The sequence below is a fragment of the Xiphias gladius genome, chromosome 5 (assembly GCF_016859285.1).
Source record: "Xiphias gladius isolate SHS-SW01 ecotype Sanya breed wild chromosome 5, ASM1685928v1, whole genome shotgun sequence".
NCBI lineage: Eukaryota > Metazoa > Chordata > Actinopteri > Istiophoriformes > Xiphiidae > Xiphias > Xiphias gladius.
In genome coordinates, this window is record NC_053404.1 from 3,777,808 (window position 1) to 3,795,388 (window position 17,581).

Sequence of the window (17,581 nt, forward strand, 5' to 3'; positions counted from 1 at the left end):
ATGTCAGGGGAGCAGCCTGATAACACGGACCTGCCTCAGAGATGCTGTGAACCCTTCTGGCCTAGCTCTGTACTTAACAAAGAACAAGAGAGACAAACACATACACACACACACACACACACACACACACACAGAAAACAACAGCTTGTCATACCTTTGCACCACAGACCCCCAACTGGGACACTTCTTCACACACATGCTCAACATTTAGTAGCCTGGAGGTGTGTTTCGATGCTGCCTTTGACCAGGGGATGGGAGATAAACACAGTCAGATCAGCACTTTTCCTCATGCAATACATATTTTACAGTGTCTTGTTCCACAGTCTACATATGTAATTGTGAAAAATATAAAGCAATTATTTTAAAGGAATGGTTTGACACTTTGGGAAATGTGCTTGTTTGCTTTTCTTCAGTTGCTTTCTTCGAAAATATCACTCTCATATCTGTCTGGTAAATATGAAGCTATAGCCAGCAGGTGTTTTGCTTAGCTTAGCATATGGACTGTAAATAAGGGGAAACAACTAGCTGGTAGGTTTATTTTTTTTTTACAGATTAGAGGTTTCCCCTGGTTTCCAATCTTTAGTCTAAGCTAAGCTAACCGGCCACTAGCTTTAGCTTCATTTTTAACAGACAGACATGAGAGTTGTATCCATGGTAAAATCCGACTTGAGCTATTTCTTTTAGGATGCTAAAAAATGTGCCAAACATGTCTAGGAAGTTTTATTTATGCTGGTAAGGTCATGGCAGAAAAGCTGTTTGACATGTTGGGGTGAGCAGCTCTTAATGTGTTCCTGAGCTTCCACTGTGGGTTGAGAATCTGACTTTCTCAGCACCTGCTGTAGGCTCCTGCTTTACACACACACCCACATGTTCACCAGCAGACAACCTCTTTCTCTGTATTATCTCTCACGGGTTTGTTACAGGGCAGGAGGTTTCTTCGAATGGTCTTTAATGACCATAGCAACAAATTACCGCGCTCATATTGTTTCATGGCTTTGTTAAAGTGCACCAGAGGAAGCCAGAGCAGGGCTATACGTAAGAGAACTGGTATTCACTAAGTGTCTGTGAGTCATGAAGTGCTACACCTGTTCCCATCCCCAAGGAGAACACAGCTGGCCCAGTCTTTCAACACACACAATTCACAAAACACAATTCTCAAATCTCCACTAAGCAGGGGGGGTACTTAGATCAATCCATAAAACATCTGCCTTGTAAAAACTGCTACATTATCCACAGTAGCCTAACTTTGCTTTTAGCTGATAGCACACCCATGTAATTATTCTCTGTAATGATACGCATAGGCACAATAACACATCCATGGAGGGATAAAGCTCAGTTTAATCATCGACACACTATACTTGGTTCCGGCATCAACCTCAGGAAGCGCAGAGTGTGCAGTCTCTGTAGAGAGGGAAGGAAGCTTTCGTTCATCCTAAACTCCATCCTCAGGTTACACTTCCTATAAGCCGCTGCTTGGTAATTAGTGCTCGTTAGCGTAGCTAGCCAGGCTCATGTGATGTGGAGGAAGAACATGCTCAGCTCCCACATGCAGGTTCTCATTTGCTTGGATATTAAACACAGTCTGAAGGCCAAGCCTCTCCAGAGAGGCTTGTGTGTGTGTGTGTGTGTGTGTGTGTGTGTGTGTGTGTGTGTGTGTGTGTGTGTGTGTGTGTGTGTGTGTGTGTGTGTGTGTGTTTGTGTGTGTTTGTGTGTGTGCATCCGTTCATCTGTTCTACAATAGATCAGGACAAGATTCATCATCTAATTATCAGCCCCAGTCTCAACAAGTACCTTACCTAACATTGTGAATAGAGTTATGCCATTCAGCTGTTACAAAGAGCTTAGTGCTCATACAGTAGCCGGTGGCCTTTGATGCTAATTAGTTTTCTCAGGCTGTTATGAACAACAGCATTCAGAGTGTTTTTGTTCTCCACGGCGCCACATGCCTCATTCCTTGCTGGTGAATATGTCATGATCAAGGGATTGGACTGTGAGATCCGGTTCAGCTATAATGACACTCACCGTGACATTATTGGATTATCTAATTTCATATACAAAGGTTAAGGTTTCAAATGGATAGCCTACAACAATAGAAAAGCATATAAGTCTTGAAATAACAGGGTAATCAATAACAGCTTTTTACAGGCATGACTCTAATCAGTGTGGTTTTTTTTTACCCATCACAGTGAAGGAGGATTGTGTGTCTGATGGTGAGGATGATGTGAGCACAGATGTCCTGGTGGAGGAGATGCTCCAGCAAGGAGACACAGCCGTCATCTACCCAGAGGCCCCAGAGGATGAGCCACAAAGACAGGGCACACCTGATGCCAGCGTCCATGACGAGAACGGTAAAGGACAACCAACAGCATTCACAACGCATTCATCTTATACATAAACTACAAAAAACATTCTTACCAAGATCATTTTTCTGTGTACAGCCCTTTCCTGAACTACTGTTATCTGCTTTTCAAATTAATTGCTTCAAATGTCTCTCATATATTTAATACTGGTGCACACAAGCAAGGTGTAGTGTCCCTAAATCACACTTACACTAAAATACACACCAGTATTTCCACCTGTGAGCTCATAGTCAGTGAACTGTCACACTATTACTGCACCTACCCAGTAATTACTCACCCCCTGGGGATGGTTCTACCTGTTCCCTGGCTCACCTCAGGTGTTAACTCCACCCTATTAATGCCACTCTCCAACATCGTTACACACACCGTGACTTGTTAAGTGCAGCACACTGGGCGCTTTATTGCTCCTGGGCTTTTGCCTTTTACCTCCTACCACAGAGGGGAAAAAAGAGAGGGAGGAGGGAAGGGGAGAAAGAGAAGCAGCAATACCCAAGTAAATTTGTCACGTCTGTGCAAGCTCTGACTCACGGCTACCTGGGCGGTAATGTGTGTGCATTCCCATCCCGAGGCCCTCACCTGTCCCACAGGGGAACTTAATACATCACCTGTTAACGAAGTAATGCTTTACCTGTGTGGGAGCCAGGCAACTGAGACCTTCTGTTCACCTGCTTGGAACCAGGCAGGTGGCAGTTGTTTACCAAGCTCACTTTTCCTATCATGCGTGGGTGTTTCTGAGACACTTCTAAAGCACAATAGGCAATCGGATGATGGAATTTCAGGTCTGAAAGCTGTAATTGCTGGGCTTTGTGTGTGCAAAGCCAAAAATAACATGCAGTCCAGCTTTGGCAACCCAGTGTACTGTTTTTACAGAGACAGGAAGATATTACTACAAATCAGTAATCAGCTTTTGTCCCTTTGGTTACCTGGCTGCTGTTTACCTGTGGGGGAGGATCTCTCAGTGATTGGTGACATAGCAGAGGAGTGTAACTCCGACAGGCCATGTGGAACATCAAAAAGCTCTTCCCATTGACCATGTGTTTTTAACCCTTTCCTGTCCTCTCCACCTCATTCTCACATATGTCATTAAAATTTCTCCATCTGTGTGTTTATTTTTTCATCCAGGAACTCCTGATTCGTTCTCTCAGCTTCTCACCTGCCCGTACTGCGCTCGTGGCTACAAGCGTTACAGCTCCCTGAAGGAGCACATCAAGTATCGGCACGAGAAGACCGAAGAGAGCTTCAGCTGCCCCGAGTGCAGCTACAGCTTTGCATACCGTGCTCAACTGGAGAGGCATATGACAGTTCACAAGGGCGGACGTGATCAGGTAAAAACTGACTGACAAACTAGTCAGGACTGGATACTGATAAAATACATTCACCGAAAAATCTCCCATTCTGGTATCTTATAATGTTTAATGATGTGATGTTTTTTCTGCTGAAAATCTGGTTCTTAACAAACTTCCCTTTAATGGATTTAAATACTTAATGCATCTAGATGATTTGTGAATCCTTGAAACATCTATAAGAGCATTTTACTACTCTTGTACAATAATAATAATGAACATAAATATTTGACAAGGCTAACTGAAACCAAGCAGTGGTTTAAGATTTGTATGTTATTATTTATATGGATCAATCTTACTTGTGTTTTGTTTCAGTTTAAGATAATTAAGTTGCATAATACTTGTGTAGTATGCAACTTAATTATCTTAATTATATCCTGACAAAGTGATTCTAAATCATGCAACGCTACATGGAAGCTTAGTCGTGTTTCTTTAGCAGCTTGCTTCCAAACATGATAAATAAACATGAACTTTTGCCCTCAATTGATTAATGACATTGTGACATGAATTAGTAGCCGTTTAAAGGTTGTGTTTTCATTGTGTATCTCACCGAATGACCCCTCTCCCCTCGTCTGACAGAGACACATCACACAGTCGGGTGGCAATCGTAAATTCAAGTGCACTGAATGTGGCAAAGCATTTAAATACAAGCACCATCTGAAGGAGCACCTGCGCATCCACAGCGGTGAGTGGACAACCCCTGTCACCAGGGTAGCATTCTGTGAGTATATGCGTGTATGCATGGACTTGAGCAGGTCTAGTGTACACATCTTTGCCATGATTGTCTGTTGGCCACAGATGTTTCAATCGCCACTGGACTAATATTTATGTTTTATTTATGTTTTAGCTAATTCCCTGTATTTCAATATCCTTCATTGGGTGTCAGTCCATTGTGTGCTCTTCCTTAATATGCCATAATTGTGTTTCTTTTTGCATTATGGGGCAGCAATTAGAGAAGGGCAGTTTCAAATGGTGCCATTACATCAGCGTTTAAGCATCATTGAAACGCATCAGAGCTTTTTCCTGACGTAGTGCTCATAGCCTAGCCTGTTCATTTAGCTTCAGTCACTAATGGAAATCTACCCCCCCCCCCCCTTTTTTTTTTATTCATCTGTCTGTTATACACAATGTGGTTTTATTCAGGAGAGAAACCATATGAGTGCTCCAACTGCAAGAAGCGGTTCTCCCACTCAGGTTCATACAGCTCCCACATCAGCAGTAAGAAGTGCATCAGCGTCATCTCAGTTAACGGCAGACCACGGCTGGGGAACACCAAAACCCAGACCCAGGGTCCATCACCAGTGATGCCCACACCACCCTCAGTCCTCCGCACCCAGATAAGGGAGAAGCTGGAGCACAGCAAGCCCCTGCAGGAGCAGCTGCCCCTTAACCAGATAAAAACTGAGCCTGTGGACTACGAGTACAAGCCAACTGTGATAACGTCCCCAGCTGTGACTGCCATGAATGGTGGGGTTTTCAACGGAGGTGCTGCGGCTCCTCTGCAGGGCACAGTGCAGGCTGTAGTCCTGCCCACTGTTGGGCTGGTGTCACCCATCAGCATCAACCTGGCAGACCTGCAAAATGCTCTCAAAGTAGCAGTGGATGGTAACGTCATTCGTCAGGTGCTGGAAAATAATGCCAAAGGCCAGGGGCAGGTGAACTCTGGGTTAAACACTGGAATGCTCCACCCCCCACAGCAGCAACTCATCTCAGCCATCAGTCTGCCTATTGTGGGTCAAGATGGAAATGCAAAAATCATTATAAACTACAGTTTGGACCAGGGCCAGCTCACAGCCCAAAACCTGAAGAAAGAGCCTGAGCCAGTCTCACCAGCTCAGACCACCACTGACAACTTCAAGTCCCAGAAACTCCCAGAAGATCTTACCATCAGAGGCACCAGGTCCAATGAGACTAAAGAAAAAGAGGAAAAGACCACTAAAACATGTCTCCTGTGTGATAACTGTCCCGGTGGGCTGGAATCACTCCATGCCCTCAAGCACTGCAAGAAGGATGGTCTCAGGCTGAACGGAACAGGCCTGGATAAGTCTGAGTCTGCTGTTGCTGCCCTACTGTCAGAGGGAGGACTCTGCAACCAGCCCAAGAACCTTTTGTCCCTGCTCAAGGCCTACTTTGCCTTAAATGCAGAGCCCACCAAGGAAGAGCTGGCAAAGATCTCCGACTCAGTGAGCCTGCCAATACACGTGGTTAAGAAGTGGTTTGACAAAATGCAGGAGGGTCAGATATCACTGGGTGCCCCAACACCTCCCTCAGAGGAAGAGGACACCTGTGAAGTTAACAGTGTGGTGTCTCTGGTCCCAGGGAAGGACACATCCACTGTGATCCCTTCTACGACCCAGGACAGCCCTACAGAAGCCACCCCAGCAGAGATCAATGGTGCTCACAGCTCGCCGACCTCCCCCTCACCATTAAACCTGACAGCTGGCGGTCCGGTACCAGCCCAGCCCCCCCAGAGCACCGAGGGACCCCTAGACCTGTCGCTGCCAAAGCCCTCCAGAGAGGAAGCAGAGAAAGTTGTGGCTAAAGCCAGTGTTTACCCCTCCCCATCCTCTTGCTCTACCAATGAGGATGAACCCCTAAACTTAACTTGCACAAAGAAAGAGGCATCGCCACTCTCAGCCATGGGCACCAGCCCCATCGCACTGTACACCAGCCAGCCAAGTGCCAAACCCCTCGACATTGTGACCACAATGCAATGCCTAAGGGCTCTAGCCACCAACAACAAACAGACTATCCTGATTCCCCAGCTGGCTTACACCTATACCACTACAGCAAGCAGCCCTGCGGGGACCGAGATGCACGAAACCATCCACCTCAACGGAGTGAAGGTTTGCAACCGTTTATGTCCCAATTTAGCAACAGTTTAGCTTCCTTGTCTTTGTCAAAAGTTAGAGGTTGACATTTTGGGAAATAACACTTCTTTGCTTTCTTGAAAAGAATTGGATGAGAAGATTGATACCACTCTCGTGTATGCTAAATATAAAGCTACTGCCAGCCACTTAGCATAATCCAGCACAAAGACTGGAAACAGGGAGAACAGCTAGCCAGGCTTTTACCAAAGGTAACAAAATCCACCTTCCAGCACCTCTAAAGTTGTTATAATTAACTTATTTAAGATATACCAAAATCGTGGAGTAAAAACAACACATGGTTTTATGGGTGGTTATGTAACAAGATATAACTTGTTAATTAGTAAAATTAGTGCTGGTGGGCAGATTTTGTTACCTTTGGCAAGAACCATGTTAGCTGCTTCACTGTCCCTTCAGTGTGGACCCAGTAGCCATTTTGAGAAGTGAGTGGATTGGAGTCAAGTTGTCTTTTCTCTTTTTGGAGTAATCAGTCAAACTCTTCAGTCCAGATCATTACTTCTCATTGTTCAAAACCACTAGAACATGATAAACAGTCTGAAAGCACCCAAACCTGAATCAATAAGTCATATATAGAAATGTCAGATTTCAGCTCTTTGAAAAAATGATAGCCCTTAATAGTTCTTCATTGTGCAGACACCTAATGGACCCCTAATGATGGATGTAGATCTCACTGGGTGTGTGAGTGATCTTCCTGGGCTGTCGCCCAGAGGACATGAGGCTGCACTTTACTGCAGAGCCCCTATTGATCTGCTGGAATCTGTTTAAACGCCACACCTCCGCCTGCCTCATTGATTTATTGTTGTTGTATTATACTTTCGTGTTAAGTGGATTGGCATAGACCTGCCTTGTAAAAAGAGCCCTGTGTATATATCTGCTCCTTAATAACGCCTCACATCCTCTTTCACTGCATCAGTGGATGTGTTTTACCAGCCCAGGGACAGGAGAAAGTTGCAGGTATGCTCAGAAGTGAACAGTATGGTTATGTTTCAGGCCAGGGAAAAGATTGGTAAAGTGTCCAGAGAGAGCTATGAGTAGAGTATGACACACGGCATCATTTCCTGCAAAGCGCACAAACACTTTGTACTAGTATTCTGATTCATTCTGGTATTTTGAGTCATTCATTGTCTTTTTTCTGTAAAACAAGCAGAAAAACCTCACTGTGAATTCCTACCAGTGTTTTAATATGATTTCTCATATTCTCCAGGAGGAGAAACAGGACACAGGCTCAGAGGGCGTGTCTACTGTGGAGGAGCAGAATGACTCAGACTCAGGCCCTCCGAGGAAGAAGATGAAGAAGACGGACAGCGGCATGTACGCCTGCGACCTGTGCGACAAGATCTTCCAGAAGAGCAGCTCGCTGCTGAGACACAAATACGAACACACTGGTAAAACAAACTCTCATTGTTTCTCAGGCCTACACACAAACCCAGTCAACGATCACAGATGAGCCTTGAATAAAAGATTAAAAAAAAAAACAACTGGAATTTGTTTCACCATCACTCACTTTTGGGTCCTGGGAAAGATGAGTCAGAGTGCAAGCAAACGGGGATTTTGAGCTACAGTGTAAAGAAGGGTGGACAGCTCCATTCCAGCAGGTATTACTCAACATGCACAGAAGAGGTCTGAGAATTTCTTTCCGCCAACTCCCCACCTCTGCACTGCCAGCTTCTCATGTGAAGCACCAAATGTTGCAAGAGGCGAGCTCTGGTATTGATTTGGATCCACTAAGATGATGGTTCTGTGGCCAAGCTCAGGTCAATGCTCTCAGAGGCGTTTTAGTTTTTTTTCTTTATTACTCTGATACCTGGCTTCAAACCACTGTTTTCAGCTCCAAATGACCTCATCCTAGCTGCAACTAGCTGCTCTCCGACTGGATAAAGTTTCCTTGAAGGTTTTAGGAACAGTTGTTGTGATTTTGTTGTATTGTTTTGAAATGTTTTCCGTGGATACGTTGATGATAGATACCATTATGGCCTTCTCAAGCTTTGGCACCTTTCATGCGACAGTATGGGGGATTCATTGTGATTGCACTTTAGTGTTAGTGTTAGTTATTGTTCTCCTCTCATGTCTATGATTTCTATTTTTCTTGAATATATCGAAGTATATTCATTTTATCTTTCTCTGCAGGGAAGCGACCTCACGAGTGTGGCATCTGCAGCAAGGCCTTCAAACACAAACACCACTTAATTGAACACATGCGGCTCCACTCGGGGGAGAAGCCATACCAGTGTGACAAGTGCGGCAAGCGTTTCTCCCACTCTGGTTCCTACTCCCAGCACATGAACCACCGCTACTCCTACTGCAAGAAGGAGACACAGAACCAAGGAGGAGGCCGGGAAAGCCCAGAGGAGGATGGCGAGGCCCAGGCTGAGACAGAGGCTCTGAGCAAGGCGGAAAGGCAGCACCTGGCCCCCTCCCGGCTGAATTTGGATGAGCGAGGAAGCAGCGCAAGAGAGGACGAGGAGAGCGAGGAAGAGGAGGAGGAGGAGGAGGAGGAGGAAGGTGTGTTGGACATGGACGACATCCAGGTGGTGCAGATAGGGGACGAAGGAGGGGATGAAGAGGAAGAGGAAGAGCAAGGGGTAAGGAATGAGGAGGAGATGGAGAGAGTAATGGTGGAAGGGGGAGGAGAAGAGGAGAAAACAGAGATAGAAATAAAACGGGAGGAAGAGGAGACTGACACAAGGCAGGACGAGGTGCTCAGGAGCATTCAGGAAGAGGGGGAAGTCAAGATGGAGGAAGAGGGGGCGATGGATACAGAGGGAGGGGTGACGCAAGAGGGGAAAGCAGAGGGGGAGGTCATAGGGGAGAGTGGATGCGAAACAAACAGGAACACGGCTTCCGAGGACGAGACCCAGACGCCGTAGGAGAAAGGAGATACTGACTAAAAGAGGAACCAGACTCCTCCATGAGACACAATCAGATTCCTCCTCTCAGGTGCAGAGGAAGAATGCAGGAGATGATGTCTGGTCACTCTGACAGTTCGCTTCAGTTCACTACTGTGTAGAAATCCAGGTGTGCCTGAAAAAATACTAGTGACTTTTCCACAGGAGATCAATTTCTCACTGTTAGAAAAATCCATTTGTAAAGAAAAGATGAAGACGAACATGAATTTTAACAAAGGAAATGCATTATACAGACTTTGGAAGCTAGAGCCGACATGTTTTAGATAATGTTTTATTACTAAAACACCTTGGGTCATTTCTTTTTATCAGTGTTACTAATTTTATCATTCATATTTTAACCTTTAAAAGCTGTACAGTTGGGAGATATTTCTATACCTTTTTATTGCCAATGAACAAAAAAGTCAGTATTTTATTAAGTTGGAAGGAAAAGAAGAAAAATCCTGTGCACTACAAGTGGCTTGGTTTACCTATGGATTAAGCAGTTGAGTTGTGTTGTCTACCCTTCAGTATTACCGCACTAGATATACCACGCCATCACGCTAGCAGATGTTAGCATTACCTTTTTTTTTTTTTTTTTTTTTTTTTTATGGTGTTCTTTTGATTGGTTTCTGAGCCTTAAGAGAAAAAAAACAATTGAGGGCAGATGGGTCTTTTTAGCTGTTAAGTTCCTTTTAGACTTTGAGACACATTGTTGTCAAAGTATCTTTTACAAATCAGTATTTTACAGGACTGGTTTGACATCTTTGGAAATACGCTTATTTGCTTTCCTTGTGAGAGTTGTATGAGAAGCCTGACACTAATCTCTGCCTTTATGGTGAATATATGGCTATAGCCAGCAGTTGCCTAGCTTAGCTTAGAATGTGGGGAACCATGTTATTTCCTGCCTAGCTACTGCTCCACACTCCAGTCCAGTACGTGGCAGTGATTCACTTGTAAGCTGGTCTGCCAAATGCCAATAAAAAACAAAAACAAGGAAGAAGAAGCTAGCTAGTTATAGCTTGTGTGTTTAAGTCATACGAATGGGGGGTTACGTGCCAGACTATTTTTGACTTCTGGACAGAGCCAGGCCAGCTGTTTTCCCCCTGAGTGTAGTATTTATGCTAAAGTAAGCTAACCATCTCCTGGCTGAAGCTTTGTATTTACTGTGCAAATATGAGGTGTGGTATCTGTCTTCCTCTTCTAAGTCTTGGCACGAAAGCAAATAAGCCTACTTCCCAAAATGTCAGACTATTCATTTAAAAATGTAAATGTTCAGAGTGAGCCTTATGCAAAAAATGAAACTGAAACAAAAGAAAACATATATATCAAAAGTGCCACAGAATATTGCTGTTGAAGTTTAGCAGCTATGATCAGGTATTGCCGGGTCCCAGATCAACCAATATACCGGAATACTGTTGACCCTAGCTCGCCACCACACCTGAGAGAGTAGATTTTAGCCTATCTACGACATATCCATGTATCATAGACTTAAGATGACTTGCTTTTGTTTCTACTCTGAGGGACTAATAGAATTACAGTGCACACGTTTTCAAATGGATGATGATGAAATATGATTTCTAATTTTTTACCTACGTCCTGTCTTTTTCAAAGCTTATTCACTGCACTTGTTTAACAAACCATGAAACGCTCAGACGTCTCTTCAGGTAACAAGATGTAGGCAAATATGAATCCCAGGAGTTTAATTCAACAAAGTTTTTACCTGTCAGTATTATTTTAGTCTCTTCTGTTGTTTTATGTTGTGTTTCAGTGTGTGTACTGTACGTTTTCAGCAATGGCAGTATTATTCCCACCCCCAACGAGATGGGTATGTCTGTTTAGTCATAGAGAACTTTTATATTTATGTGTCTTATTTTTTATATTTCTTTATGGTTATTTATTACACTATGTAGTGTACAATACTGTAGTTTGTATTAATACGATAATATATTTTAGTATGAAAAAAAGATTCAAAGGCAAATAACTACAAGCCTGGAAAATGAGACTCTGGCATACTGAAGTATGTTTTTCGGACAAACAAAAAAAAGAAAACTCGCACCCTGCAAGCCTGAAGATTGGAACCTGTGACCTCTCGGCATCCATTTTCATGTTAGTTTAGTTTTCTTTCCCCTCTCTAATATAAAGCTACTGAACTTTTGAAAACTAATTATATGTCTAATAGCATGAGTGTGTGCTGTTGTATTGAAGGATGATGCTTAACCACACAAACTGTCCTTTTTGCCAAGCCAAAATAATATTGACGTATGTTTTCGTATGTTTTTATTTGTGCCAATTTGTTACTTTATATGTCAGTGTCAAGCCCAAACCCACTTTTATATGCCCCTCCCTTTTAACACCCTCATCTTTTTTTTTTATAGTGATTGTTTTTCTTTTTCTTTTTGTTCATTTTTTATGACTCCCCATCTCACAATAAAATACATCAATTACAAGCTGCTCAGTTTGCGATGATATTGTCATTGAGTGTTTTAAAATCGCACAATACCAAAAACTGTTGCTTGCACTGCAATATTCAAGTAAATATTACAATTAAAAAAAAAAATCTCAGAAGGGACCACTTTAAAAAATGTAAAAAAAAAAAACAACAACAACGAACAACGTGTTCAGAACTTAATTTAAATATTTAACCTAATATCCTCTTTGGGGTCCTGCGGAGCTGAGGGTTTTTTTTAAAACCAACTCAAAATACATACTAAAGATCGTTTAATCAACTTGATACTCCATGACTTGTCCTCATTTGAAGAGAATTGCTCAGAAACATGATTCTGAAATGATGACATGTCCTAGAAGTCTGCTACAGAAAATATCATTTACATTTTACTTTACACTACTCTGTGATTGGCGTTAACAGTGGCAGTGATAGTCAAGACCTCCAAAGGGTCTGTAACTGACTCGAAACATAAGCAATGCCGCTGCTAGAACATGCTCTAGATGTCTTTGACGTACGAAGAACTAGGAATAGATATGTGTTGGTGCATAGCCCATATAACACATACATTCAGTGGCCTTTATTAGGTGCACCTGTACAGTCTCATGCAATCCAGTACTGTTGTGCCATAAAGTTGACTTTTCTAAGTCTCTCTATCTATAATGTTCAGGGCACTTCTTTTTTCGTTTTGGTTTGTTTTGTTGAGGCTGTCATAGAGTTGTTATTTCAACGGTAGGCTCTAGCAGGTCATGGTGGTGCTGGACAGGAGTGCATCATATTCGGAGGTGTTTCTAATATTCTGGCCCCCTGCATGTTTGTAAATAGAATATTAGAAACGAGAACTTAGAAACCCCTCTCAATATAATGTGGCCCAAGTACAACTCCACCTCTGATTATAAGCTCGCACACATTTCCATCAGTGTCATCAGAAACTGGAGATTCGGGCAGGGAGCTGACCAGCTGCTGGCTGCGGCTTCTTGTTTAGCATATTCTCGCATTCTGAGAGGGCTCACCTTCTCTTCTATTTCTCGTTAAGAAAGCATGGAAGCGTATTTTCCCAAAATGTCACGCTGCTCCTTAAAACTGAACTGCATCACATGGATATATGAACAAAAGACGTGCATATACCCCTCAGTGATCAGTCTGAACACCCCTTTCTGTCCGAGCTGCCTGGTAGCAGCCCAGTCCAAGGTCAACCCTATTGATCCAGCTTAGGTTTCTGGAAGGGTCGACCCTCCACCTGCCTCCCCAGCCCCGGCCCCTCCACCAGCATGAATTAGTAATGGAATGGACTAAAAATCCATAGTCTGTTGAGGAGCTGAAAATGATACAATACTTGGGGAATGTATTTGATAGTCTCCCCATCTCTTTTTTTGTTCTTGTCTTCCCAGATGATTCACTCTGCTTACCAGAGCGGGGGGGGGGGGGGGGGATGTGTAGGTGTTGGAATAATGCTGCGCGGGACGGCTCACACCGTAACATTACTGCATCCAACCGTGCCTGTTATAAATGTCTTTAGCAGTGGTCGCGGCAGCGCCGAGGCACACTCTGAAACTGTAGAAAGGTCAAACAGTGTGTAGCCTGTGGCTGCCTGTTCAGGATGCAGAGCTGTTTTACAGGCTTTTGGTCCAATCCGGGACTTAAAGCCAAGATATTGCCATATGTTCTGCTGGGCTCAGCATTTCAAAGGAAAATTGAAAAGCTATAACTGCTAAGAGGATATGGAGTGCTCTTGCCAATAATTGTGCAAAAGCCTGATGAAGTATCATGGCTGCTGGGACTCTGACACCAAGCCAAACCCAGGGGGCTGAAGCTCCCCGGGGAAATTTAGAGAAAAGCCGGCAGGAGGAGGAGGAGGAGGAGGAAAGAAAAGCTTGTGCTCAGGAAATAGCAGTCACTTAAATATCATGTTCATTTACTCAGCCGCTAAATAGCAGAACCCACACTGAGACAGTGTGCGCGTGTGTGTGTCACTGTGCGCATATGTGTGAAGGGGCAGGTTAATATGCCACTTCATGTGAAAAATTGGTGTTTCAGAGCTCCATTTTTAACACACCGGTCAGCACAAGCTCACACATAACTGAAAATCAATTTATGCACCTGCAGTATATGAACTATGAGACACAGAAAAACGCTCTAAATATATTTGTGGTCTATACAGACCAATACACCTGTCAAAGAGACAATTACACATTCAATTCGCAATCAAAACTTCCAGTGTCTGTTTGTTTTACATGGATGTTTAAACACCATGCGTAGTGTGACTTGGGCCTACGCTTCTCATGAGCATTCAATAATCTGAGTGTATTATAGCAAAGTCCACATACTGGTCGGACACTCAGAGCAATACATTTGGCTTCATCAAAGTGTGTACAATAATATAAAATGATGTAACAATCACCGGTCCTCATCAAAACATCAGTCCCTCTAGACGACACAAATAGCAACGAGGAAAAACATTGCAATTAATGCAGAAGTCGGTGTTTGAAATAACGTAGAATAAGAATGACTTTTGAAAACGTCCAATGCAATTTATTGAATATGCTGTTTTCCTGTAAATACAGATGATGTGGTTGTGTAAAAATACAGTAAGCTGGCGTGCGGGACCACATTCTGCAGCCTTGCTGTAAACACCAGCTCAGGCCATAGCGACAGATATTCAACACATTGCAACATCTGCACGGCAACCAAAGGGCAAGTGATTTCAACTCGGTTGTGAGACGTGAGCTGAAGCGACCGTAAAAATGATGACACACGGCTTACAATATGTTCAGCACTATCATTTGTATATGAGAAGAAATAAGAATGAGTCTGTAAGTCCTGGGGAAGCAGCGGACTTTAGTCCGTTTTGAAATCAATCCTATTTCTCTCTATGTCCGGCGTTCAAGTATGCATCTATTACCCATGTGGCTTGCTTTAGGGTATTTCCACTAAAATTTCACCCAGTCATGCCTTTTCAGATCCGTAGGCTTCTGTCACTTATGAACGGTGTCTTCTTGCCTTTCCTCATCCCGTTTCCCCTTGATTTTAAGAGACAATCTGCAACACGTGCACATGTGCACAAAACACAAGTGTGTGTCTACTGGCAGCGGTCAAAGGACGACGGGGTCACTAATAGAGTAGGGCAGTGAGAACATCTGTGTGCGTGGAGCAAAGGGTTGATTGGATTGTCATTGTGCTGTATTTAGCTTGTACCTTAACCATCTCCCCGGGGAATTACCCTTCAGCTACAGTATGAGACCAATCGTTAACCGTGTGGAGATCCAACAAGGTTCTAGGTGTCCTTGTTCAGCGGGGAGTGATTATCCTGAATCCTAGTCACCTTTTACCAATCACCTTAATCACGAAATAAAGCTTCACTGTTCCTACACACACACACACACACACACACACACACACACACACACACACACATACACGCACAGCCCTGTCCACGCATCTTTGTTTTCTTGACTTCAACCTGAATCCTATTACAGTGTTTCTCAGAGATAAGCCCTGGTGAAATCTATCTATAAATTAAATTTATGCATCATCATTTAAGCCTGTAATTGCTTAGAGACTCTATTCATTTTATTAGACAGCATATCTTCTCTATTACTGAACTGAATGTGTGTTAGTAACTGTGTTATTTTCTTGTCTTTTGTGCAGTTTGTGTTGCTTTGTAATAAGGACAATGAGGTAATAGCTTTACATTCACCGATTCTCAGATGTCTCATGTTCTCTCTCTCGCTCACACACACACACAAACACTGACATATATTTAGTATTAATGTTCTGGCAGTCTCATGCTTTCTTTTCAGGGTAAGGTTCAGGGCTGACTTTCACCACTTCCCTTCCTCATTACCACATTAGAACTCAAGTTGCGCTGGAAAAACACCAGCTCAACCGCAATCACTTCACAACCCCTGACTCTACACTCTCTCTCAAACACACACACACACACACACACACACACACACACACACACACACACACACACACACACACACACACACACACAAATATACTCGCACAAAGTGCCAGCCAGCCAGCCAGTGTTTGCAGGTATGGCCGGCCCTCCCACACTGCTGGGACAACATCGAGCAGCTCTCAGTCATGACTGGAATAACAAGGAGCTGCACAAAATTCAATTAAAATCGTCTGCTCTTTGAAAAGCTACCACCCACCTGCCTGTACACACACACACACACACACACACACACACACACACACACACACACACACACGCACACACTGCACTACACTGTAAGTAACATACCTCCACCTGACTACCTACTCTGGCGTGCTTTGGTCCTCCCACACACTCAGGAAAGCGCGCGTGTGTGTTTGTGCGTGTGTGCTGTGTAATCCCATTGTCCTGTCCTCCTCGGAGAGGCCTGGGCCTTCAAGTGTCGTCTCCGAAGTAGCCACCTGATTGGCTGGCGGAGGTCAGTGGATAAGCCCATAAAAAGGCGTGACATCTCTTTACACTCCCTTAAATGTTCACCTTTTTGTCCTTACAGGGTCTGTATGCTACAAGGAGCACTGTATATCTCACTGCCTTGGTGACGTACACTAACCAATGTCTTTGGAAGCGAGTGACACATCTTAAGCCGCCAGGGTCGGACAGGTCATTCTTAGGAAAAACGCTCCGACACACAGGATATGACGTGTTTCATGTCTCCTGCAGCAGCAGCTGGATTGTAGGAGGAGCAGCAGCCATGGTTGCCATGGCAGAACAGAAACAACACAACAGCAACAGCTTGTCAGCGTTAAGGATGCCACCAAACTAAGTATTTTGATAGGCCTCTTTACATGTATCCTAGCAGAGGGATAATTCCTGTGGTGGGAAAAACACGCTGACGTCAGCTGCAGGTTTCTGAAGCTTCGTTTTCAAGCTCCGGTAAGTGTGGTTGGACGGGCTGGCGGTTGTTCTAATAATGGGCTTTAAACCTTCCATCCAACTGTTTTAACAACGCTAGCGGCAGAGCTCTCAGTGTTGGTCATTCGTTTGGGCCACTACTTCACTCTGGACGGAAATATCTTACAGTAACTACTGGATGGATTGTCGTGAACGACCGCCAGGCTTTTTTTCCTCCAGCAGAGCGCACATTTCGAAAACCAGCTTTTAGACGATCAGATCAAAAACTCCAGGACAAACCATTGCTGAATGACAAAGGATACATTTTCGGAAAATGTTCAGGTCTTGGCCACGCAGACTTACGGCCTCAGTAAATCCTTGCTGCGGTGGCATGTTTGACAATGTACAGCAGCAGGAGAGAAAAAGTACAGATGTGGTTCAGGGCTGTGATTCACTCAGATAAACCAGCTCTGACCCCCCCTGATGTCAGGTTGCCGCGCCGCAGAGAGGTTCTCTTTCTGGCTCTCTCTTTCCTCCATTTCTTCACCCCTCATTCATTGTTCTTATAAGGAACGTGTCCAGTGTTTCCGTCCCACTGTGCTCGACCTCTGGCTCCTACCCAGCTGTACATGCCTCGGTAGCGATGACCTTTAACCTTGGCCTGTGTGTGACTCCGCTGGGAGATGTCGGTGAGCTTGTGCGTGTGCGTGTTTCATGGGATTGTGAACAGGTTAGAAGAGGTGTTCTGTGCTTTAGCAGCCTTGGTCGTCACATCTCTTTTCCACCAACACCTGAGCTTCTCTCCTCCATTTACTCATCACA

At 44.1% G+C, this 17,581-nt stretch overlaps 1 protein-coding gene across 1 annotated transcript in view; it reads left to right on the plus strand.

Moving 5' to 3' along the window:
* zeb1b (zinc finger E-box binding homeobox 1b) overlaps positions 1–11,891 on the plus strand; it is a 48,652-nt gene extending 36,761 nt beyond the window's left edge. Inside the window, exons 3-8 of the mRNA XM_040126923.1 lie at positions 2,187–2,348; positions 3,483–3,685; positions 4,283–4,388; positions 4,847–6,549; positions 7,796–7,976; positions 8,719–11,891. Coding sequence (XP_039982857.1) covers positions 2,187–2,348; positions 3,483–3,685; positions 4,283–4,388; positions 4,847–6,549; positions 7,796–7,976; positions 8,719–9,458 — 3,095 coding nt within the window. The 3' untranslated portion in view covers positions 9,459–11,891. The remainder of the gene's footprint in view (positions 1–2,186; positions 2,349–3,482; positions 3,686–4,282; positions 4,389–4,846; positions 6,550–7,795; positions 7,977–8,718) is intronic.
* The last annotated feature ends 5,690 nt before the right edge of the window (positions 11,892–17,581 follow it).